The sequence below is a fragment of the Sesamum indicum genome, linkage group LG11 (assembly GCF_026168435.1).
Source record: "Sesamum indicum cultivar Baizhima isolate 11 linkage group LG11, ASM2616843v1, whole genome shotgun sequence".
Classification (NCBI taxonomy): Eukaryota; Viridiplantae; Streptophyta; class Magnoliopsida; order Lamiales; family Pedaliaceae; genus Sesamum; species Sesamum indicum.
The window spans coordinates 3,384,185-3,405,427 of NC_142667.1; the positions used below are offsets into that span (position 1 = coordinate 3,384,185).

Consider the following 21,243-nt stretch of genomic DNA (forward strand, 5'->3'; position numbering starts at 1 on the left):
TCATCCCTCCAATGGATTGGTCTAAATAAATAATCCAATCATTTATTCTCTCCAAAAATTAATTTAATCCACTTAAATTAATTCAACTCTTCTGGAATTAATTACATCCTGTTATAGTGGTACGTGTGACTTTTTAGGTTCACCCTCAACTGAACTTGGGCATGTGTGATCAACACAATTAATTAAATCCAATTTTATTGATTATTTCCAATTATCTCAACCAGAAATAGCTCGTTACTATAGGTCATCTAGCGACAGTGAATGGAACTAGAGACTAGGTGAATAACGGCATGAACATTTAGGCTCCAAGTCCATACGAGTACGGTCTTACTATAAATCATCTTGTGACGTTAGTCTAGGGCATAGAATTGGGCGTCGGTTTTCATCCTTGACCATGCAATTATACTTAATACTCAAGATGCGTTTACTCTATTAATCCAATCTAGGAAACTTATTCCTGATTGGATCATTCGCTTTGGCCAAAGACTTTTAGATTCTAAACCATCTAAAGTATATAGGAGAACTCACCGTTATACACTGACAGGGGACAAATTCTCTCTTGAAATCTACCGTCCTTGCTACATACTCTGACTGCACTAGATAAGGCTTATGATGATCATGCCTCACAACACAACCACTTCTCAATATATCTAATATACAGTCTTCGTATGCACATGACTGTCATTATTCCTCAAGTCCAAGGACTAATCTCGTACTATTATATCCAGGAATCCCAATCATATACATCAAACCTTAAGAGATTTCCACATGATTATTCCTGCGAGTCAGTTCAGTCAGTCGAATACCTTGCCAATTAACCCACTAAAAAATGCACAGACGACCTACATCACCTGCCGAGAAAACACGGCTACAAGTACTTAGTGCAAGTCTCTACAAGACCCTCAGTGCCCTGTCTCAACATCCTCGACTTGAAGCGTTTCTAACCGACCCTCAAGAATTGGTTTCATAGCTCCAAAACCTATGCGCAATCCAACTCCACGGGTTTAACCTTTTGATCTGTGGGCATTTCTTATGTGACATTGAAATATACTGTCAACTTGATGAATTCTTACTGTATTCATCAATTTAATATTATTTGATAAAGGTTGGTGAATGACAAATAGCCAATCTAATTGGCTTTTGGTCATCCATTCCAACAATGTGTGAGTCCACAGACATCAACATGAATCAATTCAGTTGGCTTTGAAGCTCTCATGTTGCTGCTCTTCGAAAAATAGTCTCTATGTTGCTTACCTACCACACAATTTTTACATATCGCATCAATATACCTTCTCATAGGTAACCCATCCACCAAATTTTGACTAGATAATAAACTCAGACTCTTAAAGTTGAGATGCCCATACCTATGCCACAACCAATTTTCATCTTCCAATGAGGCTGCAAGTGCCTTCTTTTCATCATTGATAACAAGTGGAAACATGTTGTTCCTTGATATGGGAACTTTGAGCAAGAAGTTCTTCTTTGTTTTATCAGTAAGATAGTACAAGAGAAGTCTTCAAAGAGCAATGAGTAACCTTCTCTCAAGAATTTCTCGACACTCAACAAGTTGGAGTCTAAACTCAGAACATAAATAACATCCTTGATGTACTTACCTTCTCTAGCACTCAGCTTTATCACTCCCATTCCCTCTGTGTTACGAATTATTCCATCATCCAGCTTTATGCATGTTTTAGCCAACCTGTCCAAGCTAATAAAGACCTCTATATTGCAGTCACATGACTACTACGGCCACTATCCATATACCACAGTTCTGAATTAAAAACTTTAGTAGCATAACAAGCAAGAAATAGACATTTAGTTTCATCTTTATCCTCAGCAAACTTTCCTTTTTTTTATAGTTTTTTTTCGTACGATATTATCTGTCTATATGACCAGGTTTATGACAGTAATAATACTCAAACTTAAGTCGTTTTGGCTATAATCATTTGAAATGTTGTTATTTTTTGGATGATCGTCCACCTCCTCTGTATCCTCTGCCATCCCTTCTACCTCAATAAGACGAACCTCCACGATTGTAGTTACTTCCACTTCTCTCATGCCCAACATTTGTCTCTTTTTTTAATTTCAATTTGGCTTGAAATGAATTCTTGGTAGAGTTCTCCTCATAGCTTTTATGCCTATCTTCATGTGATTTCAAAGAGCCTAAGAGTTCCTCAATGGTCATGACCGTCAATTCTTTTTACTCTTCTATAACAGCAACAGTGGGTTCATATTTTCTTATCAAATTTCTCAATAGCTTTTCAACCACCATTTGATATGTAATTTTCTCGCCATACTTCCTCATTTTGTGAACTATGACCATAAGGTTGTTTGAACAGTCATTTACAGACTCCCCTTCATTCATCCGAAAGCTTTGAAACTGTCTACGAAGTGTTAGAAGTGTTATCATAAGCAGTTGTGCCTTGATAGCCATTCCTTAGTTCATCCCATGTTTCCTTTGCTTTTATTGCCACTAAAAATGAAGAAAACACAGTATTGCCTATGACTTCTTGGATGAAGAAAAGAGCTTTGGCATCCTTCTTTTTCAAATCCTTCAAAGCGTAAACTGCTACACCTTCTTCACTATAGCCTTTCTATACTAGCTCCCAGAGATCTTGAGAGACAAAGAGAGTGTTCATTTTTGTGCTCCAAACATTATAATTGTTGCCTTGCAGAATTGGAATCATAGGTTGTGAGATGTTCACACCATTTGAATTGCTTGCCATCACAAAAAATATTAGTTACGTGCCTCAGTGGAGGCTCTGATACCAGATGTTGAAAATAAAGGACTTGAAAAATAGCAAGCAAAGGAAGAAACAACACTAATAAATGATGAATTGATACTTTAATAAGCTGGAAAGTCTTAAATACAAAGGGCAAACGTAACTAAAATACGTAAATAACAGAACCAATTCCATTACCAGTAAGACTCTCCTAAAAGTAAGATACTTACTAACAAACCCATAAGTTAAGAATACTAATTATGACTACTAATTAAATCTGATGTATGCATTAGACCGTAACAGATATTTGGTGGAATTTGGTGTTTGATGGCATCAAAGATAGAATTTGATGGAAACTCGAAAGTTGGACATCCAAATGACTTTCTCAAGCGAGTTTACGTTTTTTATCAAATCAGTAATCCAAGCGATCCTGTCTTACACCAGTAGTTGCTTTGACATCCAGAGGGATTGTTAGGCGAGATTGAGAGCATGATTGCAAATTTCTTTTGGCATCAAGATGGCGCTAGGAAGATTCATTAGATCCCATGGAGGAAGTTGTGTCGTAGGAAGGATGAGGGTGGTCTAGGCTTTCATTGCCCGATGGAGTTTAACCAAGCGATGTTATGTAAACAAGCATGGCGTATGGTGACCAAACCAAGGAGCTTGCTACCCCAAGTTCTTATGCATAAGTACTTTCCAGTTGTTTCCTCCTTTCTTTTGGGGGGTCTCTCACCTCTCCTTCACTTGGACGTCTCTACTGTCAACGCAACATCTCTTGATGGTCGGTTTAATGTGGAACATCGAGGATTGTCGTTCAGTTTGTATCTTGCAGGCCCCTTTTGTCCTACGACCGGCGTTCTTCAAGTTGGTGTTCCCGCCTCGCTCGCTGCCCCTAGACGCAATTTTTGGTGTGTTCCTTTGCTCTGAAATCACTTGGGATACAGAGCACATTATATGCGGAGTTTAAGATCAGGGATGCAGAATGGATTCTCTGAACGGAAATCAATGGGGCTAGGGAAGATGCAATAGTATAGGACTATGACAGGAAAGGTCTTTTCTTAGTGAAGAGTACTTATTAGTTGGCCATCTCGCAGCTGGAAGCCTCGAATTCCTCAATCAGCAACCTAGATTCAAGACCGGCAATGGATGGTTGGCACTTCATTTGGAGGGCTAAGGCTGCTCCTAAGGTTCTGTTGCATGCGTCCCTTCCCACATTGTTCACTTTGGTATCACCAGGTGGCTATTGAGGGTTCGTGTGTGTATGCAGCCTTCTAGAGGACGGGATTATGCATGCGATGTCAGCATGCTCCTTTGCAACATTGGTGTGGACAGTATGAAAAGAAAACAAACTTTCAAAAATGGACTGTCCTAATTCTCTCTATTCTCTCATACATACTCCTACACCTCACGCCTCACACACTCACACACACGGCTCCCCTAACACTGGCGCCGTCGATGCGGATGGTGACGGAGACTTGGTGCTCGATTGTTTTGTTGGTGATTTGGAGGACTGTGCTGATGTTGTTCAATGAAAATGAAGACGAGTGCAGAACAAATGATGAGGACTGTGCTGATGGTGCTGATGCTGATGACCGGTGATGTTGTTCAACGAAAACGAGAGTAGAACCACACGTCCATGATCGGGTTCCTTTGGAGTTCAACCTTTCGGAATTTCTTTCATTGGCGAATCGAGTGATTGATAAAGGAGACGATGTTTCGATCAAGGCACTTCACGATCTTCATCGTCGCTGGGTGAGGAAGTATGGAGACAGCGATGTCGATCCGCCGCCATTGTTGCTGCAGTGCACAGCTCTTGTGCACCTTGTACCGCCGAGGACACATCTTCCATGGCGAATTCCACGCTTGCCAATGCCTGACCAAGCGGCTGAGTTCCTCAACACTATGGCACCACCATCTCTTCAACGTCAGGCTACGGTTACTGCATTCACCTTCGCAGATTAGGGTTTCTACTTCCCCAACTGCTGCGCCTAGGGTTTCTGATGAAGTAGCGCCGCCACCCATTCTCGTTCACGTTCTGTAGCGGGAAAATGGGCATATTGATCCCCTGGTTGCTGTTTCGCCGCCTCTTCTGTCGAGATAACTGGAGGCTATCGTGGTTCCTCCTTTCTCACTAGAGCAACCAGTCGTCGATTCTTTTGCGAGTTCTACTCATCCAATATCATCGGCGCTGGACGCTACTCCGTTGCTGTTGAATGTGGATCGCACCCCTAGTTTGGACGGAGGGGTTTGGCGGAAGCAGCCACCGCCGTTAATCGTTGCTCCGCCTTTATTGCAGGCGTCGGCCATTGATGAGTAAGGTACATACCCTTGTCAGTCGCGACGGCAAAAATTGTTGCACCTGGTCGCAACTGAGACCATCCATGGAGCTGCTGCTATGCCTTCATTGATTGGAATTTTTGTCCGTAACGTGTCCCTTAACCTATGCTTGAGTTTTATGGAATCCGTTGATAAAATTGCTGATACGTTTCATTATTCCACACGTAAAACTTTATCATATGTGCCTCCTTCGTTGCAAAATAGTGAGATTATTGTTAGACCCACTTTGGATATTATTTCGTGATGGTTCTCATAGACGAAATACTATGGCAGTTGGTTACTTCTTAGGCAAACGGCCTTACTATGATCACTTGAAAGATTTCGTCAAATCTATTTGGTCGATGTTGTGTGATGCTATGCCTACCTCCAACGATTTGTTTACCATTCAATTTAAAATGGCTGTGGCCATAGAGGAGGTGATTAAGAGTGTGGACCGTGGTTGTTCCAAAGGCAACCCATTGTTTTGCAAAAGTGGGAGCCGAGTAGGATGTTAAGGAAATTGAAACATACACAAGTCCCGATTTGGATCAAGGTGCGATACCTATCGGTGGAACTCCAGACTAACGATGGATTGAGTACAGTGGCCAGTGGAATTGGGAAACGTTGTATCCGGATGCTATCACAGAGCATACACGAGATTGGATTTTGCTCGTGTATGCGTTATGCTAGACATTGATTCTAAACTTTCGAAGCACCTCATTATTACGACGTTAAAAGAAGATGGGAGCGAAGTGGCATGCAAGGTGGATGCCACTACTTCAAGGGTATCTCAGCTCGTGGCAGAGACCCCGGCACCACGAGTAGCTCCCAAACCAGTAGGGGTGACGCCTCCACGTGTTGAGCATATGGTTACACCCACACCAGGTGTCAAGGGCCGCCCGCGCACTCGGCACCCTTGACGCACATTGGGCTTTTCAACTGCTCTACTCGACCGACCAACAACCTTCGTCGACAGACACTAGGCTTCCGCAGTCTTAGAGTTTTTAGGCGTTGGTCTTTTGTCTTGTACTTGATGTATTGTTGTAAATACTTTTGTTTGCTCAGGGGGACGTCAGGCCTCCTGAGGTGCGTTGTTCAGCCTTTTCAGTGTCTACTGTTGTAAATAGTAAAAACTTTTTTAAGCCTATTATAGGTGGGAATGAGTTCTCAAAGTTTGGTGTAGTGTGCGTACTAGTATCCCCCTCAAAGCGATCCCCTTGCGCTAGTATCGTTGTACAATGTATATGCAATCTTCAATGCAATGAAATCTACTTTCTGAATCGCGTGCTCAATTTACTGCTCTCGTACTGCACATTGCTTACTGTTGTTGCTATTGTTGTTGTTGTTGTTGCTATTGCTATTGCTATTCCTGTCGCTGTGTTGTGTTAGCGCCCGTCGGGTGTTGGGTAGTGTGTTGCTATTGGCGGAAGTAGTCTGCGGACTGCTAGCCACACGGTGCCCCATTCCCCGCATTGCGGAAGGCGCCTCGTGAGAACTGGTATCAGAGCCTCGATGACTTCATGGGGCCGAGGCGAGTTGCTGTGACCCAAGCTAATTCTGTTGCGAGAATGTCGGGGCAAGATACTGAGAGCCTGCGACGAGCAGCGTCGCTTAGCGAGCGAGCTGCGAACCTGGAGGATGAAAACTCCCGATTGACTGAAATGGTGATGAATTTGGAAGAGAAGGTCTCTTCCCTCGAAATTGAGATCTCGGTGCTGAGTGCCAAACTTGACGAATGTTGGCAGGTGGTCCAAGAGATGGACAGTGCTCTTGGAGGTGGTGGTATCGCCGATATGTGGCGTGACATGGAGCAGATGGCGACTGAGATTGGTCTGCTCCAACGTGCAGTGAGTAACGCCCCTGTTGTTGCTCATGATCATGGTGCTAGGCTTCGAATTCCTGAACCGAAGGCCTATGGCGGCGCTCGAGATGCGAAGGAGGTCGAAAACTTCCTCTTTGACATGGAACAATACTTCCTTGCGGAAAATGTGGAAGATGAGGCAAGGAAGGTGTCGACGGTGACCATGTATCTGACGGGTGATGCCAAGCTGTGGTGGCGCACCAAATATGCGGACATCCAGGCCAATCAGGTGCGGCTTGATACCTGGGCTCTTCTTCGCGAAGCGATTCGAGAGCAGTTCTTCCCGGAGAATGTCGAGTACAATGCCAGGTAGGCATTGCGGACGTAGGAGCACACTCCGTGCGAGACTACATAAAATCCTTCTCGGCGCTGATGCTGGATATCCGAGATATGTCAGAGAAGGACAAGCTCTTCACATTCATGGAGGGCCTAAAACCGTGGGGGCGTCTTGAGCTGCAGCGCCAACTGGTGACTGATTTGGGGTCGGCTATGGCAGCAGCCGAACGCTTGATATATTTCAACCCAGAGGGCTGGAGGGACAGGCAGACGACGCTTGGTCCTGTACAGAATAAGCCGGGCGGGGCGAGATCATTCAAGAGTAACTCCAACAGAGGTGGGGGTGATCGGAAGCCCCACGCTCAGAGTAGTTCAATGGGCAGTTCGGGCAGGAATAAGCCCAGGAGACAAAGCAGGGGGCGGCGCAGAAGAACAGTGAATGGTTCCTATGCGATGGCCCGCATAGATATCGGGACTGCTCGAAGAAACAACTGTTGAACGCGCTGGCGACCTTTACTAACAAGGCGTCACCCGCAAAGACTGTGGAGCCACAAGCATCTGCGAGTGGCGGGCATGATTCGGAGGAATATGAGGACATCTTGGCGCCATTTCCCAATGGTGAAACACGCTGTCCCAGGTGGCAGCAAAGAAGTTAGTGCCACCGCATGCAAGAAAGACTACCCCGACTCTTACTGCGAGCCAGTCGGAAGAGTAAGCACAGCCCCGGAATCCTCGAAAGAAAGGGCTGATGTTTGTGGATGTGAAGATTCATGGCAAGCCCATCCGTGCCATGATCGATATGGGAGCTATGCGCAACTACCTTGCGAGCGCCAAAGTAGAGAGACTTGGGCTCGTGCTGGAAAAGGGAGTTGGGCGAGTGAAGGCGATAAACTCGGCCGCACAACCCATTGCTGGTGTGGCCAAATCTGTGCTAATTAAGGTTGGTCCTTTTGAGGGCAAGACCAACTTTTCTATCGTGGTGATGGATGACTTCAAGCTCATCCTCGGGTTTGAATGTTTGCGGGACACACGTACAACGGTTTTGCCGCATGTTAATTTTTTGATGATGCTGGGCGCCAAACCTTGTATCATTCCCACATTGGTCGGGCATACAGGAGAGAAAAATATATCGGCCATGCAGTTTGAGAAGGGGCGCAAGCAGAACGAACCATCTTACTTGTGCACCCTTCGTTTTGACGAAATTGAGGAGACGTCAGGGCCCATCCCTGGCGAAATAAAGAAACTACTGAAGGAGTTCGAGGACGTGATGCCGGACAAGCTTCCTCGAAATCTTCCGCCGAAGAGGGCAGTGGATCACGAAATCGAGTTGGTGCCTGGCACGAAACTGCCCGCCAGGGCACCATACAGGATGTCGCAGCCTGAGCTGGTGGAGCTTAGGAAACAACTGAAGGACATGTTGGAGAGCGGAATATCAAACCCGCTAAGTCGCCGTATAGGGCGCCGGTCCTATTTCAAAAGAAGGCTGACGGGTCTCTACGTATGTGTTGTGACTATCGGGCGTTAAACAAGATTATGGTGAAGAATAAGTACCCGATACCGTTGGTGGCGGATTGCTTTGACCGTCTAAGCCAGGCGAAATATTTCACAAAGATAGACTTGAGGTCGGGCTACTGGCAAGTCCGAATCAAGGAGCACGATGAGGCGAAGACGATAGTGGTCACATGGTACGGAGCTTCTGAATTCCTTATCATGCCTTTCGGCCTCACAAATGCTCCTGCAACCTTCAGTACATTGATGAATTAGATACTTCATGGGTTTCTAGATGAATTTGTGGTGGTGTACTTGGACGACATCGTGATTTATAGCAGAACCTTGGCCGAGCACGTAGACCATCTGCGGCAGGTTCTGACGAGACTCCATGAGCACGAGCTATATGTGAAGGTGTCGAAATGCTCGTTTGCTCAGGAGACAATTAGTTTCTTGGGGCACATTGTGGAGAGAGGGCGAATTCAAATGGACCGCAAGAAAGTTCAGGCTATTGAGGAGTGGCAGCCGCCGAAGGACGTTCATGACTTGCGCTCATTTCTTGGGTTGGTAAATTATTATTAGCATTTTGTGAAGGGCTACTCCGAGACAGCTCGACCCCTGACGGACTTATTGAAGAAGACGAAAACTTGGAATTGGACACCCCAATGCCAAGTCGCCTTCGACAATTTGAAAAAGCAATTGTGACAGATCCTGTGCTGGACCTATCGAACATGTCGAAGCTGTTCGTGGTGGAGACAGATGCTTCAGACTTTGCGTTAAGAGGTGTCCTAATGCAAGATGGCCATCCAGTTTCCTTTGAGAGCATGAAGCTTAAAGATGTCGAGCGGCGCTACTTGGTGCATGAGAAGGAACTACTAGCCGTCGTTCATTGCCTAAGACTATGGCAGCATTATTTGTTGGGCTCTCACTTCGTGGTCAGGACGGACAATACTGCGGTAAGTCACTTCATGTCGCAGCCGAAGCTGACCAGTAGACAGGCACGCTGGCAGGAGTTGCTGTCGTAATTTCACTTCGTGCTGGAGTATCGGGCCGGCTCCAACAATCATTCGGCAGATGCCCTAAACCGTAGGGCGGATTTGGCGAGTTTAGGGTCGGTAGCAGTGCTCTCCTCTAGCGCAGTTGCCACCTCTGTCACGAATCAGGCGCGAGAGTTACTATCGAAAGATCCAACAGCGCAGGGCCTGATCCAGCTTGTCGAGCAGGGCAAAGCTCGGCAATTTTGGTTGGAAGATGGATTGCTGATGACTAAGGGAAACCGCCTATATGTGCCGAAAGGTGGGGACCTACGGAAATCACTTATCTCGAAATGCCACGACACTCTTTGGGCGGGACACCAGGGAGAGGAGCGCACTTATGCCTTGGTGCAGAGGGCCTACTATTGGCCACAGATGCGGGACGACGTGGAGACTTATGTCCGCACTTGCTTGATATGCCAACAGGATAAGGTAGACCATCAGAAAAAGGCTGGTGTGTTGCAACCATTACCCATCCCAAAGAGACCCTGGGAGAGTGTTTCCATGGACTATATTTCTGGATTGTCGGAGGTGGGAGATTTAGGCTCTATTATCGTCGTGGTGGACCGACTATCAAAGTATGCTACTTTCATTGCAGCCCCAAAACACGTTACGACAGAAGGGACGGCTCATCTCTTCTTCAAGCATATTGTCAAATATTGGGGACTGCCAAAGGACATCGTCAGTGACCGGGACTCCCGTTTCACTGCCGTCTTCTGGACCGGGCTATTCAAAATCCTCAGGTCCAAACTTTTTATGAGCTCGAGCTATCACCCACAATCTAACGGTCAGACGAAATGCTTTAATTCGATGTTGGAGGAATACCTTCGGCACTTTGTGCGAGGTACACAGAAGGATTGGGTGAAGCTCTCCGATGTCGCTCAGTTGTGTTTCAATGCTCAAGAGCTCTTCCACCAACAAGAGCGCTTTTGAAATTGTTACTGGGCAGCAACCGCTCCTCCCTCACACTCTCGACTCCCACAAAGTGTGAGATCCCCTCTCGCCCGAAGCTTCTCGCAGGAATGGAAGCAGAACGTTGACATCGCCAAAAGTTGCCTGGAGAAAGCTCAGAAGCGGATGAAGAAGTACGCTGATCAAAACCGCCGCTTCATCGAGTTCAATGCGGGAGACCTTGTGATAGTGAAGGTCCCAGACCCAAGATTGTCAAAGTCATTAAGGGGGAGAGATCCTCGGTTGATGCAAAAATATGTTGGCCCTTTATCTATTATAAAGCGTATTGGAACAGTGGCCTACAAGGTAGAGTTGCCTTCCTGGTGGAAAATCCATAATGTCTTCCATGTGAGTCAGTTGAAGAAATATTCAGCAGACAAGGAGGACGATGCCTGCAATCTGCCCAGCTGCCCGCAACTTGAATTGACGAAGGCTAAGGAGAAGGTGGCTGAAGCTATCCTAAATCACCGAGTTACGAGTACCGCAAAGCGCAACCACACGGAGTACTTGGTGAAATGGAGGGGATGCAGCAGCATGGAGAACACTTGGGAGCGGGTGACAAACCTCAAGGCGTTTCTACCTTTTGTCAAAGCGTATCATGCTTCCCATGCGCCAAGGACATCGCCATGTCAGGTGGGGGAGAATGTCAAGGGCCGCTCGTGCACTCGGCACCCTTGACGCACATTCGGCCATTCAACCACTCTACTCGGCCGACCAACAACCTTCACCGACAGACGCTAGCCTTCCGCAGTCTTAAAGTTTTTAGGCGTTGGTCTTTTGTCTTGTACTTGATGTATCGTTGTAAATACCTTTTTTTTTTCGATAAAGGTAAATTGCATTAAGAAAAAATCATAATGTACAGTCATATGGCTGATGTTGTATGCCATGAAATTTGCCATAATCTATACAAGGCTATCGTACTAATTTTATTCGGCAACTCTGCACTAAGTATACGTAATCTAATTTCGTCTAGAATAATCTTAGCCACTACCGAAGGGTCTCGATCCAATTGCTGAAATTTCCTCCTATGGCGCTCCTGCCAAATGTTATATACTAGAGATGCTAAAAGATTGCGATAGGCGGCGTTAACCACGTGCTTGCCCCTCCACTTTCATGCAGCAATTATCACATCAATCATCCATTCTCTGTTTGTCCATGAAAATCGGATTTCCCTGCGTAAGATTCTAATACACTTCTTTGAGTAAGGGCACAAAAATAGCAAGTGTTGGTGAGTCTCCAGTGTCCCCCTTGAGCAAAGAACACAATCCCTATTAAAATGCTGTAACCATGGACAATCCATGGTGGATTACCATTGTAAATACTTTTGTTTGCTCAGGGGGACATCAGGCCTCTTGAGGTGCGTTGTTCAGCATTTTCAGTGTCTACTGCTATAAATAGGAAAAAAAATTTTAAGCCTATTATAGGGGGGAATGAGTTCTCGAATCTTGGTGTAGTGTGCGTGCTAGTGTCCCCCTCAAGGCGATACCCTTACGCTAGCATCGTTGTACAATGTATATGCAATCTTCAATGCCATGAAATCTACTTTCTGAATCGCGTGCTCAATTTAATGCTTTCGTACTACACCTTGCTTACTGTTGTTGCTGCTGTTGCTATTGTTGTTGCTATTCCTGTCGGTGTTCTGTGCTAGTGCCCGTCGGGTGTTCGGTGGTGTGTTGCTATTGGCGGAAGTAGTCTGCGGACTGCTAGCCACACGGTGCCCCTTTCCCTGCATTGCGGAAGGCGCCACGTGAGACCAGGGGAGAACATGAACATGGGTAAAGCTATTGTTGTACATAATACTTTTGACACACTAACGCTTTTTGAATGTGACACAACTAATACTCCACGGGGCCTAACAGACGCAGCCCCTCCAATACTGACCCATGTTGAATGCAACTATTTGGAATATAAGGGGCCTGAACAGGAGGGACCACCAACTAGCAGTTATGATCTGGTGGCGGAGTTCAAGTTACAGTTTATTGGTCTACTGGAAACAAAAGTCCAAGCACAAAATGCGGTACATATACAAGCCTCTCTCTTACCTCGATGGAAATGGTTTGTTGATACTGCGAGCTCAACCAATCGCATTTGGATTACTTGGGATGAGGATTTTCTTGATGTTACTATTGTGGATGTGGGGGTCCAATATATGCACTATCGAGTGATTGTGCATTCCTTGTATGAGACCGTCTATATTATTGTGGCATATGGTGCTAATGATATTAGCACCCGACGTGAGTTATGGCATGGGTTGAGTCTGTTGGCTGTGCAATGTGTTGATGAGTGTTGGCTCGTAGGCGGGGATTTTAATGTAGTACGCAACCTTAGTGAGGTCTGTGGTGAGTCTGGGATATTTGGCTGGCCATGGAGCAGTTTAATGAGTGCATCACAGATAGTGGCCTTCTCTCATTTCCTATGCAAGTGGAGTGGTTCACTTGGCATAATTCCAGTACTGATGCACGGAGCTTATGGAAGCGACTAGATGTGAATAATATATGGATTGTGCAGAGACCAAATTCATTCTACTATAGCCTCTAACCTCGAACATCTGATCACTCACCCCTTGTCGTCAGAGGGGATACTCAACAGCCCTTTGTAGGTATGTTCCATGTTGATAATTACCTTGCGCTCTCAACAGATTTTATTCCTAGTGTACAGAGTGTCTAGCAGCATCATATTGTTGGTATACCTATGTTCGCGGTTACGCGAAAGTTGAAAGCATTGAAGCCGATTTTTTACCAATAAAGGAGAAATAAGGGGGACATATCGCTCAATGTCAAACTAGCAAAGGAGTTCCTTGCGACTGCTCAGAGGTTGGTAAGCATGGATCGACATAATGATCTTTTACTGCTACTTGAACGTTGTTACAGGTGGGCGCTTGCGAAAGTCACTAAACTTGAGTAAGTCATGCTGCAGCAGCGGGGCCAAACTGCAATGGCTCAAGGGAGGGGATCAATGTTCTCGGGTTTTCTTTTGCAAGATAGCCCAACGATATGTCACCAAGCGTATTTTTCAAATTAATGATGCACATGGCCATACATATATGAACCAGGAGGAGGTGGTTCAGGAATTTGTCTCTTATTATCGGACTCTCTAAGGCGAGAGAGGGGCATTCGGTATATGGATTTAGGATATCCCATCCGTGGGAGAGATATCTACTTACCGAGGAGGATGGCTGCAAGCTCACCAAATTGATGACCCCTGATGAAGTTAAGCTGGCTATTTTTTATATTGCTGAGGATAAGGCGCCGGGTCCGGACAGTTATTCCTCAGGGTTTTGCAAAGCATCATGGTCTGTTGTGGGCAAGGAAGTTACTCAAGCGATTTTTCAGTTCTTTTCCATGGGGAAACTCTTAAAGCAAGTGAATTCTACTCTACTTTCCCTCATCCCCAAGGTACACAATCCTACTCTTGTTGTTGATTTTCGTCCAATATTGTGTTGTAATATTCTCTATAAGGCTATCACTAAAATAATTGTACAACGACTGAGCAATGTGTTGGATAAGATTATTAGTCCGTCCCAAAGTGCTTTTGTTCCTGGTCACTCTATTGGGGACAATATTCTGCTAGCCCAGGAACTCTTCATTGGTTACAACCAACAGCGTCTTCCACCGAGGTGTGCCTTGAAGGTGGATCTGCATAAGGCATATGACACTGTTGAATGGGATTTCTTAACTGCTGTGCTTCGGATGTTTGGATTTCCGCCTCTCTTTGTCCAGTGGATTGACAAGTGTCTCACTACCATGCCTTTCTCGATGGTACTTAATGGTCAACCACACGAGTTCTTCGTGATTACAAGGGGCTAACCTTACTTATTTGTATTGGTCATGGAGGTGTTGAATATGATCCTTAACCAGATGATTGAGCAGGATTTGCAATTCACATTTCATTGAAATGTGAGTCAGTACGATTATTTCTGCTAGGCTTTGCTGATGACCTTTTATTATTTTGCAAAGTGGATGTGGCCTCTATTGGTGTCTTTAAGCAGGGATTGGATCGATTTGCTACATTGTCTGGCTTACGAGTGAGTAAGCAAAAGAGTCACTTGATTATTTCCCGATCGGCTCAAAGGTATCGGGATCAGCTACTTGAGGTGCTTGCGTTCCAAAAAGGGCATCTGCAGATGAAATATTTGAGATTACTGCTTCTCGCGTCACGATTGACTATTCTCGGTTGTCATCCTCTGCTTATGAAACTTGAGAAGCATATCAAGGGCTGGGAGGGCACAACATTATGATATGTCGGGCAGATTCAGAACATCAAATTTGTACTTATGGCATTGAGTATTTCTTGGGTGTCTGCTTTCATACTCCCCAAGGGCATCATCCGAGAAATTGCGAAGTGCCTTTGGAGTTTTATATGCAAGGGAACGTCTACCAGTGGTTATGCTAAGGTCACTTGGAAGGATGTTTATTGGCCGGTTCTTGAAGGGGGGCAAGGACTTCGTGATGTTCCCACCCTTAATCATGCTTTGATGTGCAAATATTTGTGTGAGCTTATCCGCTGTGATCGGACATCTATATGGGTGGAGTGGATTTGTCATTTTCTGCTTCATGAGCGATCTACAGCTGCTGAACGTGGGGGCTTGTGGGGTTGGAGGAAGCTTCCTCGCCTCCGTCCTCTTCTACGGCCTCTTATCGAGTATCGGATTGGTGATGGTGCTTCATTCTCTCTATGGCATGATCCATGGCATAGCATGGGTCCATTTATTCTTTTATTCCCGAGGGCACCTAGCCTTACTAATATGCTGACTAGTGCTTCTCTTAACTCAGTTATCGTGGATGGGCAATGGTGTTGGCCGGTCATCACTACATCTAGGAGGTGTTTGGAGATTTTATATCAACTACCAGTCGTGCATGGTAGCTCCGATCAAATTCTGTGGCATATGGCACTGGCTTGCCAATTGTAGCTTCATTAGTTCGCCTTTTATCCCCGCCAGAGCCCAAGGTAAGCTGATCTTCATTACTCTTGGGGCCCTTCAAAATTACCAAACACACCTTCCTATTTTGGTTGTCTATCCTCGACAGACTGTCCACATTGGACAAGCTATGGCTTTCTCACTTGGGCATCTCCTGTATCTAGTGCGATGATGATTCTATGGAGGCGCATAGCCACATTGTCTTTTGATGTCGCTATTCCCAGAATTGCTTGGCTGAGATTCGACGTCATATGCAGGTTCCTTGGCCTAACAGATCTTGCTCTACAGATGTTACATGGGCTCCGACGAGATGGAGAGGGAAACACGTCAATAATGCAGCCTACAAAGCTTTACTTACTTCTCTAGTCTATCACATTTGGATTGAGCGCACTCGGCGTTGGTTCGAGACGGTGCGCCACGATGCACGTATTCTTTCTATTATTATTCTTGATGATGTCAGACAATGGATTATTAATGTTGAATTACCATTTTTCGTTAGCTCATGTGGTCTTTATCGCTTATGGCAGATCCCTTGACCTGTCAGGGATGAAGTTTTCAAATGATTCATAATTGTACTATACTCTTGTACTTCTCTTAGTTTAATGAAATTTTCATTTGTCCAAAAAAAACAAACAAAAAATTGGTGTGGACGTTGTAGCTTATTCCCAAAAGGGTGACGGCCTAGGATGATCTCTGGTCGGAGAAATGGATACGGATTGCTCATAGAAAATTGGACTGTAGGGAGTTTGTCTATTGCTTAACGGTTTGTTGGTTGCTTTGGACGAATCAAAACAAAAAGATCTTTGAGGGCGAAGGCATGGACGCTCAGTCCCTAATTCGTCAGGCTTTCCACTATCCTCAGCTCGATGTAGGCTAGTATGCTTAATTGGTTCTTCTGTTGTGCTTTGTTTGATTTTATATCATACCAGCATTATGTTATGTGTGGACTTTGCTTGTCCAGGTGGTTTTTTATATAATTCTAGTTTTTCTTCTCTGAAAAAAGTGCACATATAAATTTATAAGAAAAAATTAACCTTTTAATAATATTATTTATTCATATTTATAAAATTATGATGATATTATTTTTAATTTTAAAATATTAATCAAGTCTATCAATTTCACCAAGTCCAATTTAGATGGTCTTGGGTCCAGACCCTGACAGGAGGGAGGAGGAGGGTTGTTCTCGGGTACAGGAATTTCTTGACTTTGACAAACCCTCTTTAAATCTAACCTATTCCCATTCCTAAGAGCCTTATCCTGATATATTTTAGAAAATTATATAGGAGTATTAAATAAATAAACCGAAATCCTTTTCTTGAATTTATAATACTACGTCAATTATAAATTCATTTCTCTATAACTAAATATAATAAACGGTACAAGACAAAATATAATTTTTTATATAAAATGATTTATGATCATAATCAAAAGTAAAAAAATTATAATACATACCAATTGACCATTGCTTGAGCAACGACTATTGTCACAACTAAAACTATGGTAAATCAAGATTACATCTGAACTAATAATTCCAAAATCATGATAATATTTTTTTTTTTAAATTTGTTTGGGTAATTTCAAATCTAAAAAATTTCAAATCTTTCCACTTTCATTACAAATTATATCTTATATGATATTAAGAAATTTTATAGCTTTTGTATGAATTATTTGTTATTATTTTTTAAATTATTTTCTCAAATTCAACCCCGTCCGCCTAGACACATGCGAATGCGAAGGTACTTTTAGTACTAGATTCCTTTGTTATACATGCCAAGATTCCACAGGCAAAACAAACCACACAGCAACTCTACTACGTACATCACATCCAACGTTGTCCGCTTGCTTCTGCTTTTTGTCCAACGTTGTCCGCTTGCTTCGGCTTTTTGTCCAATGTTGCACATCACATCACATACAGCCAATTTTTTCACAATTTTGGGATAACAATAAGAAAATCTCGTAATCATGAGATAAAAAATGCAATCCCCTTCTCCCCTCTTATGGGACTAAAATTACAGTTTAGCCTGTTAAAAATAACTCCTATTCTCCTATGTCCACGGGCTCAAGTTTCAATTTTCAACGGAATAGATTTATCATAAATTACAAAGATAATTATATTGACACTCACCGATATATGCTCTATTTACATAAATTATTTTTATTTGGGAAAAGTATTATTTTAGTCCGCTAAATATGTCTAATTTTAATTTTACTCCAATAACTATGTCCATTTTTGTTTAGGTCCAATAACTTACGAAATTACTTACTTTTAGTCTTCTGGCAAATTTTCGCATATGGACTAAAACTGTTTTTCCAATGTTGCATAGGGGTAAAATTGTCCGAAAATCTGCCAGATGACTAAAAGTAAGCAATTTCGTAAGTTACTGGACCTAAACAAAAATGGACATAGTTCTCGGACTAAAATTAAAATTAGCCATACTTAGTGGATTCAAATAATACTTTTCCCTTTTTATTTTTTAAGTAATTACAGAAATCATCTCTAATAGCCCAAAAATATGGGTAGTTTGTATAATAATATTGATGTTTTTGAGGGGGTGTATATGATATTTTTTAAAAGACATGAGTAGTTTGTATAAATAGACCATAAATTAGTGGATATTAGTGTTATTCTTTCTGAATTATATTAGAAGGACAAACACTAACTATTTATTCAAAAAGTATGTGAGATTTATTATAATTATAATTACTTTCTTGTTATATGAAAATTTATAAATACTTTAACAAATATCCTCTTATGACAGGCCATTGTATGGGTCAGGAAATATTTATTAGAGGATCATTAATTTAGAGGGATATTTATAATTTTTCAAGTAATAACGAGGTACTTTTAATTATACCAAACCTCAGGAGAGTTTTTTGTAGTTTACTCTTTCTTTTTATGTATCTACCAGCCAATCGACCCTACATACGGTTCACAATATGTAAGGGAGTCCAAATAATATAACTTTAGCGCTCAATAGGTAAAAGAAACTAAGGCAATCGATCGAAATACCAGCAAAACTTTAAAAATAAGAATAAAACAAATAAAACTGACACTATAAATGAATATACATATATATACACAGTAGCACTATGGAAGGAAAGCGAAAAATTTTTACCCAAATCAAATTTGGTCGAACCAAATCAATCACAGAACAATCGTAGAATACTTGTCATGTGATTGATCACTTTTCCTAAATTATACAGCATCACACGGCAAGTGCAATATACTTGCCATATAATTGGTTTAGGTTCGACCTAACCTAATTTGGATTAGAATTTTTCCAGAAACGGAACATAACATTTCATGTCAAGTACTTGACAGAAACATAGATAACCGGTATGTGTACCTAAAAATCGACAAACTTACTCAGGCGGTCTGCTCCGTTCTAGGGACTTATTCAACAGAACACTGGAGCAAAAGGGACACAAGAGTATGGCAAAATCCAGACATCGATACCGTTGACTCATGTAGCTGCAGCTAAGGATGGAGATATGCACAGGCGGAATGGTGAAGTCGATTAGGCCTGACTTCTGGCGACAACGACGATCAGAAGGATAACTATAGACAATAGCAATGACGATCTAACTTTCTCTTCTAGATGATCGGTGAGCTCTGAAGTTTGCTTTTCCTTTGGAGACGGCTGGAAAATCTCATTCACCAGTTGTCCGAACTTCTCAACCAGTTCTAAAACCTTTGACTTTGTGAAACTCATGATCCACCTCAGTATAAGGATTGCTATGTCTGGTTCTCCGTTGTAGCTTAGCTGTTTCGCCTCTTTAACTGCAATCATCAAACAGCGTATAGTGAATTATGAAAAAGAACAATATAGATCATAAGATGAATTTCGTTAAAAACCTGCAGAGATGGAGCCTCGTAGTTCCTGAACTGCCTTATTACGCAAGATGGCATCCCAAACAGCGTTATCGCAAGAAATGGAAACAACCATGTTCTGAACAAAACATTATCCGGACACAGAAGATTAGAGAGCTATAAACATGGAAACGTAATTCTATAAAACGAGAGTTTCCTTCATTCAATGCATGAGGATAACCTCGCTCATAAACAGACTGGAAACAGAAAAGCAAGTAAAAACGACAAAGAAAGTTTGTCTGAGGTTCTAAAGCTCATTCTTGGATTAAGATTTCTCAACGTTAGATAGCAGCAGTTAATAACTGAATTATATGACCTGAAGAGCTGGTTCTTCTTGCATCATAGAAAATGCATCGCGGAACTTAACAAATCCAGGGGACTGCAGCATTTTCGGTTCGTGATGATGCAGCAATCCCTGAAGTCCGTCAAGCCAGGATTTAGAAGCTGAAAGGCCGTGCATGAACCTGAGTATATTGTAGCATGACCGTACGTAATATTAGAGACATGAGATACACATAATCATACAGCAAAACACAGAGCAAGAACAAACACCATTTAGGAACGAGCGAGGAGACTATAATCAAATTCACTGCGTTTTGAAATTGTCGATGCGTTTACACCAAAGGGATGCAGGTAAGCTTGTTGCAAACGTGTTTTCGATGATTTAAGAATTCGACTCAACGTGGAGCGGTCCTGCTCGACTTGCAAATGAGCTAAAATTGAAAAGTCAGTAGCAAACACCCAAATTAACTCGGCCTACATCTGGATGGAAGGATCCGAATTTGATACAAAAATGATTTGAATGACTTTGTATCAAAAGAATTTGAGTCCACAAATATTCGTTCAAAATGAGACTCAAACGAAATCATTCTAATATGAAACCATCCAAACAAATTATTCAACAGACTTTTTACTGGCAATTTGAATTCCCAAATTCCAAATTCATCAATCCAAATGTCATGTTAGGCAAAAATCACCCCCCCCCCCCCACCATCTCCCTCCTCCCTGGGCAGAATTCATACCACCCATCCCTTAGATTAAGACCGAAGAATTGCACAGCTCATAATTCTGAATATATCACAATCCATTGAGAAAAAATGCAAGTAACCCTTTGCAATATTACAAACGAGCAAATTATCCCTTATAAAATAAAATATCGCAATTTACGTCTTTGTATTTTTTAAAATTAGACAATTTATCCTCTGTACGAAGCAATCATTTTAAAAAGTAAAGGAGATAAATTGATATTTTTTATTATAGGAGATAATTTACTCATATCACGAACGAACGAGGTAAATTGCATTAAGCTAAAAAAAAAAAATCAACAACAACAACAAAGAAGACTCAAACCTTATCAGATTTCCCAACCAGACTAAACTCAAATAGCACTAGCAATTACACCAATAAAAATAAAATATGTATAAATTATTAAAAAAAAAAACGAAGAAGAAAAAAAAGTTTCAATCTTTTACCTCTGGAGATAAAGAATTGCCCTTTCAACTTCAACTCGAGATGGAACTGACCCGAAAGCGCAATCGGCAACACTCTGAGAGCATGGTTTACTTTCACTGCTGCAAATCGCAGCTACTGAACTAGGAGTATGGAAGCTTCTGCTGGTGCCGGCGGTGGCCGGAAGCGGCGGCCTTGCGGCGGCGAAAGAGGTGGGGTTGCCAGCAAACATGAAGCCTCCGCCCATGACCAAGAAACTCTTGGGAATGCAGATTTTTTGAGCAATCGTGGAAGAGTACCGTACTTCCAATTTTCTTGATTAGCTCGGAGATATTTCATTATTATAGTGTGTGATG

At 42.8% G+C, this 21,243-nt stretch overlaps 2 protein-coding genes across 2 annotated transcripts; one reads left to right on the forward strand and one right to left on the reverse strand.

Annotated features, from left to right (window-relative positions):
- The first annotated feature begins 7,924 nt into the window (after positions 1–7,924).
- LOC148785013 (uncharacterized) lies at positions 7,925–13,131 on the forward strand. Its single transcript, XM_088875184.1, has 6 exons — positions 7,925–8,674; positions 8,941–9,227; positions 9,275–9,620; positions 9,708–10,542; positions 10,648–11,282; positions 12,298–13,131. The coding sequence occupies exons 1-6, from the start codon at positions 7,925–7,927 to the stop codon at positions 13,129–13,131; spliced, it is 3,687 nt and encodes a 1,228-aa protein (XP_088731310.1).
- Positions 13,132–18,600: 5,469 nt separating this feature from the next.
- On the reverse strand, positions 18,601–21,243 carry LOC105173291 (uncharacterized). Its single transcript, XM_011094985.3, has 4 exons — positions 20,911–21,243; positions 19,755–19,902; positions 19,424–19,517; positions 18,601–19,348 (listed from the first exon to the last, which is right to left on the reverse strand). The coding sequence occupies exons 1-4, from the start codon at positions 21,132–21,134 to the stop codon at positions 19,086–19,088; spliced, it is 729 nt and encodes a 242-aa protein (XP_011093287.2). The 5' UTR covers positions 21,135–21,243; the 3' UTR covers positions 18,601–19,085.

Bases quoted from the DNA above. Each gene is read 5' to 3' on its own strand.
- LOC148785013 (XM_088875184.1), top strand. From the start codon at position 7,925: ATGTTTGTGGATGTGAAGATTCATGGCAAGCCCATCCGTGCCATGATC. The intron at 9,621-9,707 runs GTAAGTCACTTC...TTCGTGCTGGAG, and splicing joins TCAGGACGGACAATACTGCG to TATCGGGCCGGCTCCAACAA. The intron at 11,283-12,297 runs GTGGGGGAGAAT...GTTCTGTGCTAG, and splicing joins CAAGGACATCGCCATGTCAG to TGCCCGTCGGGTGTTCGGTG.
- LOC105173291 (XM_011094985.3), bottom strand. From the start codon at position 21,134: ATGGGCGGAGGCTTCATGTTTGCTGGCAACCCCACCTCTTTCGCCGCC. The intron at 19,903-20,910 runs GTAAAAGATTGA...CAATATACTCAG, and splicing joins GCAATTCTTTATCTCCAGAG to GTTCATGCACGGCCTTTCAG. The intron at 19,518-19,754 runs GTCATATAATTC...TGTTTTGTTCAG, and splicing joins AAGAAGAACCAGCTCTTCAG to AACATGGTTGTTTCCATTTC.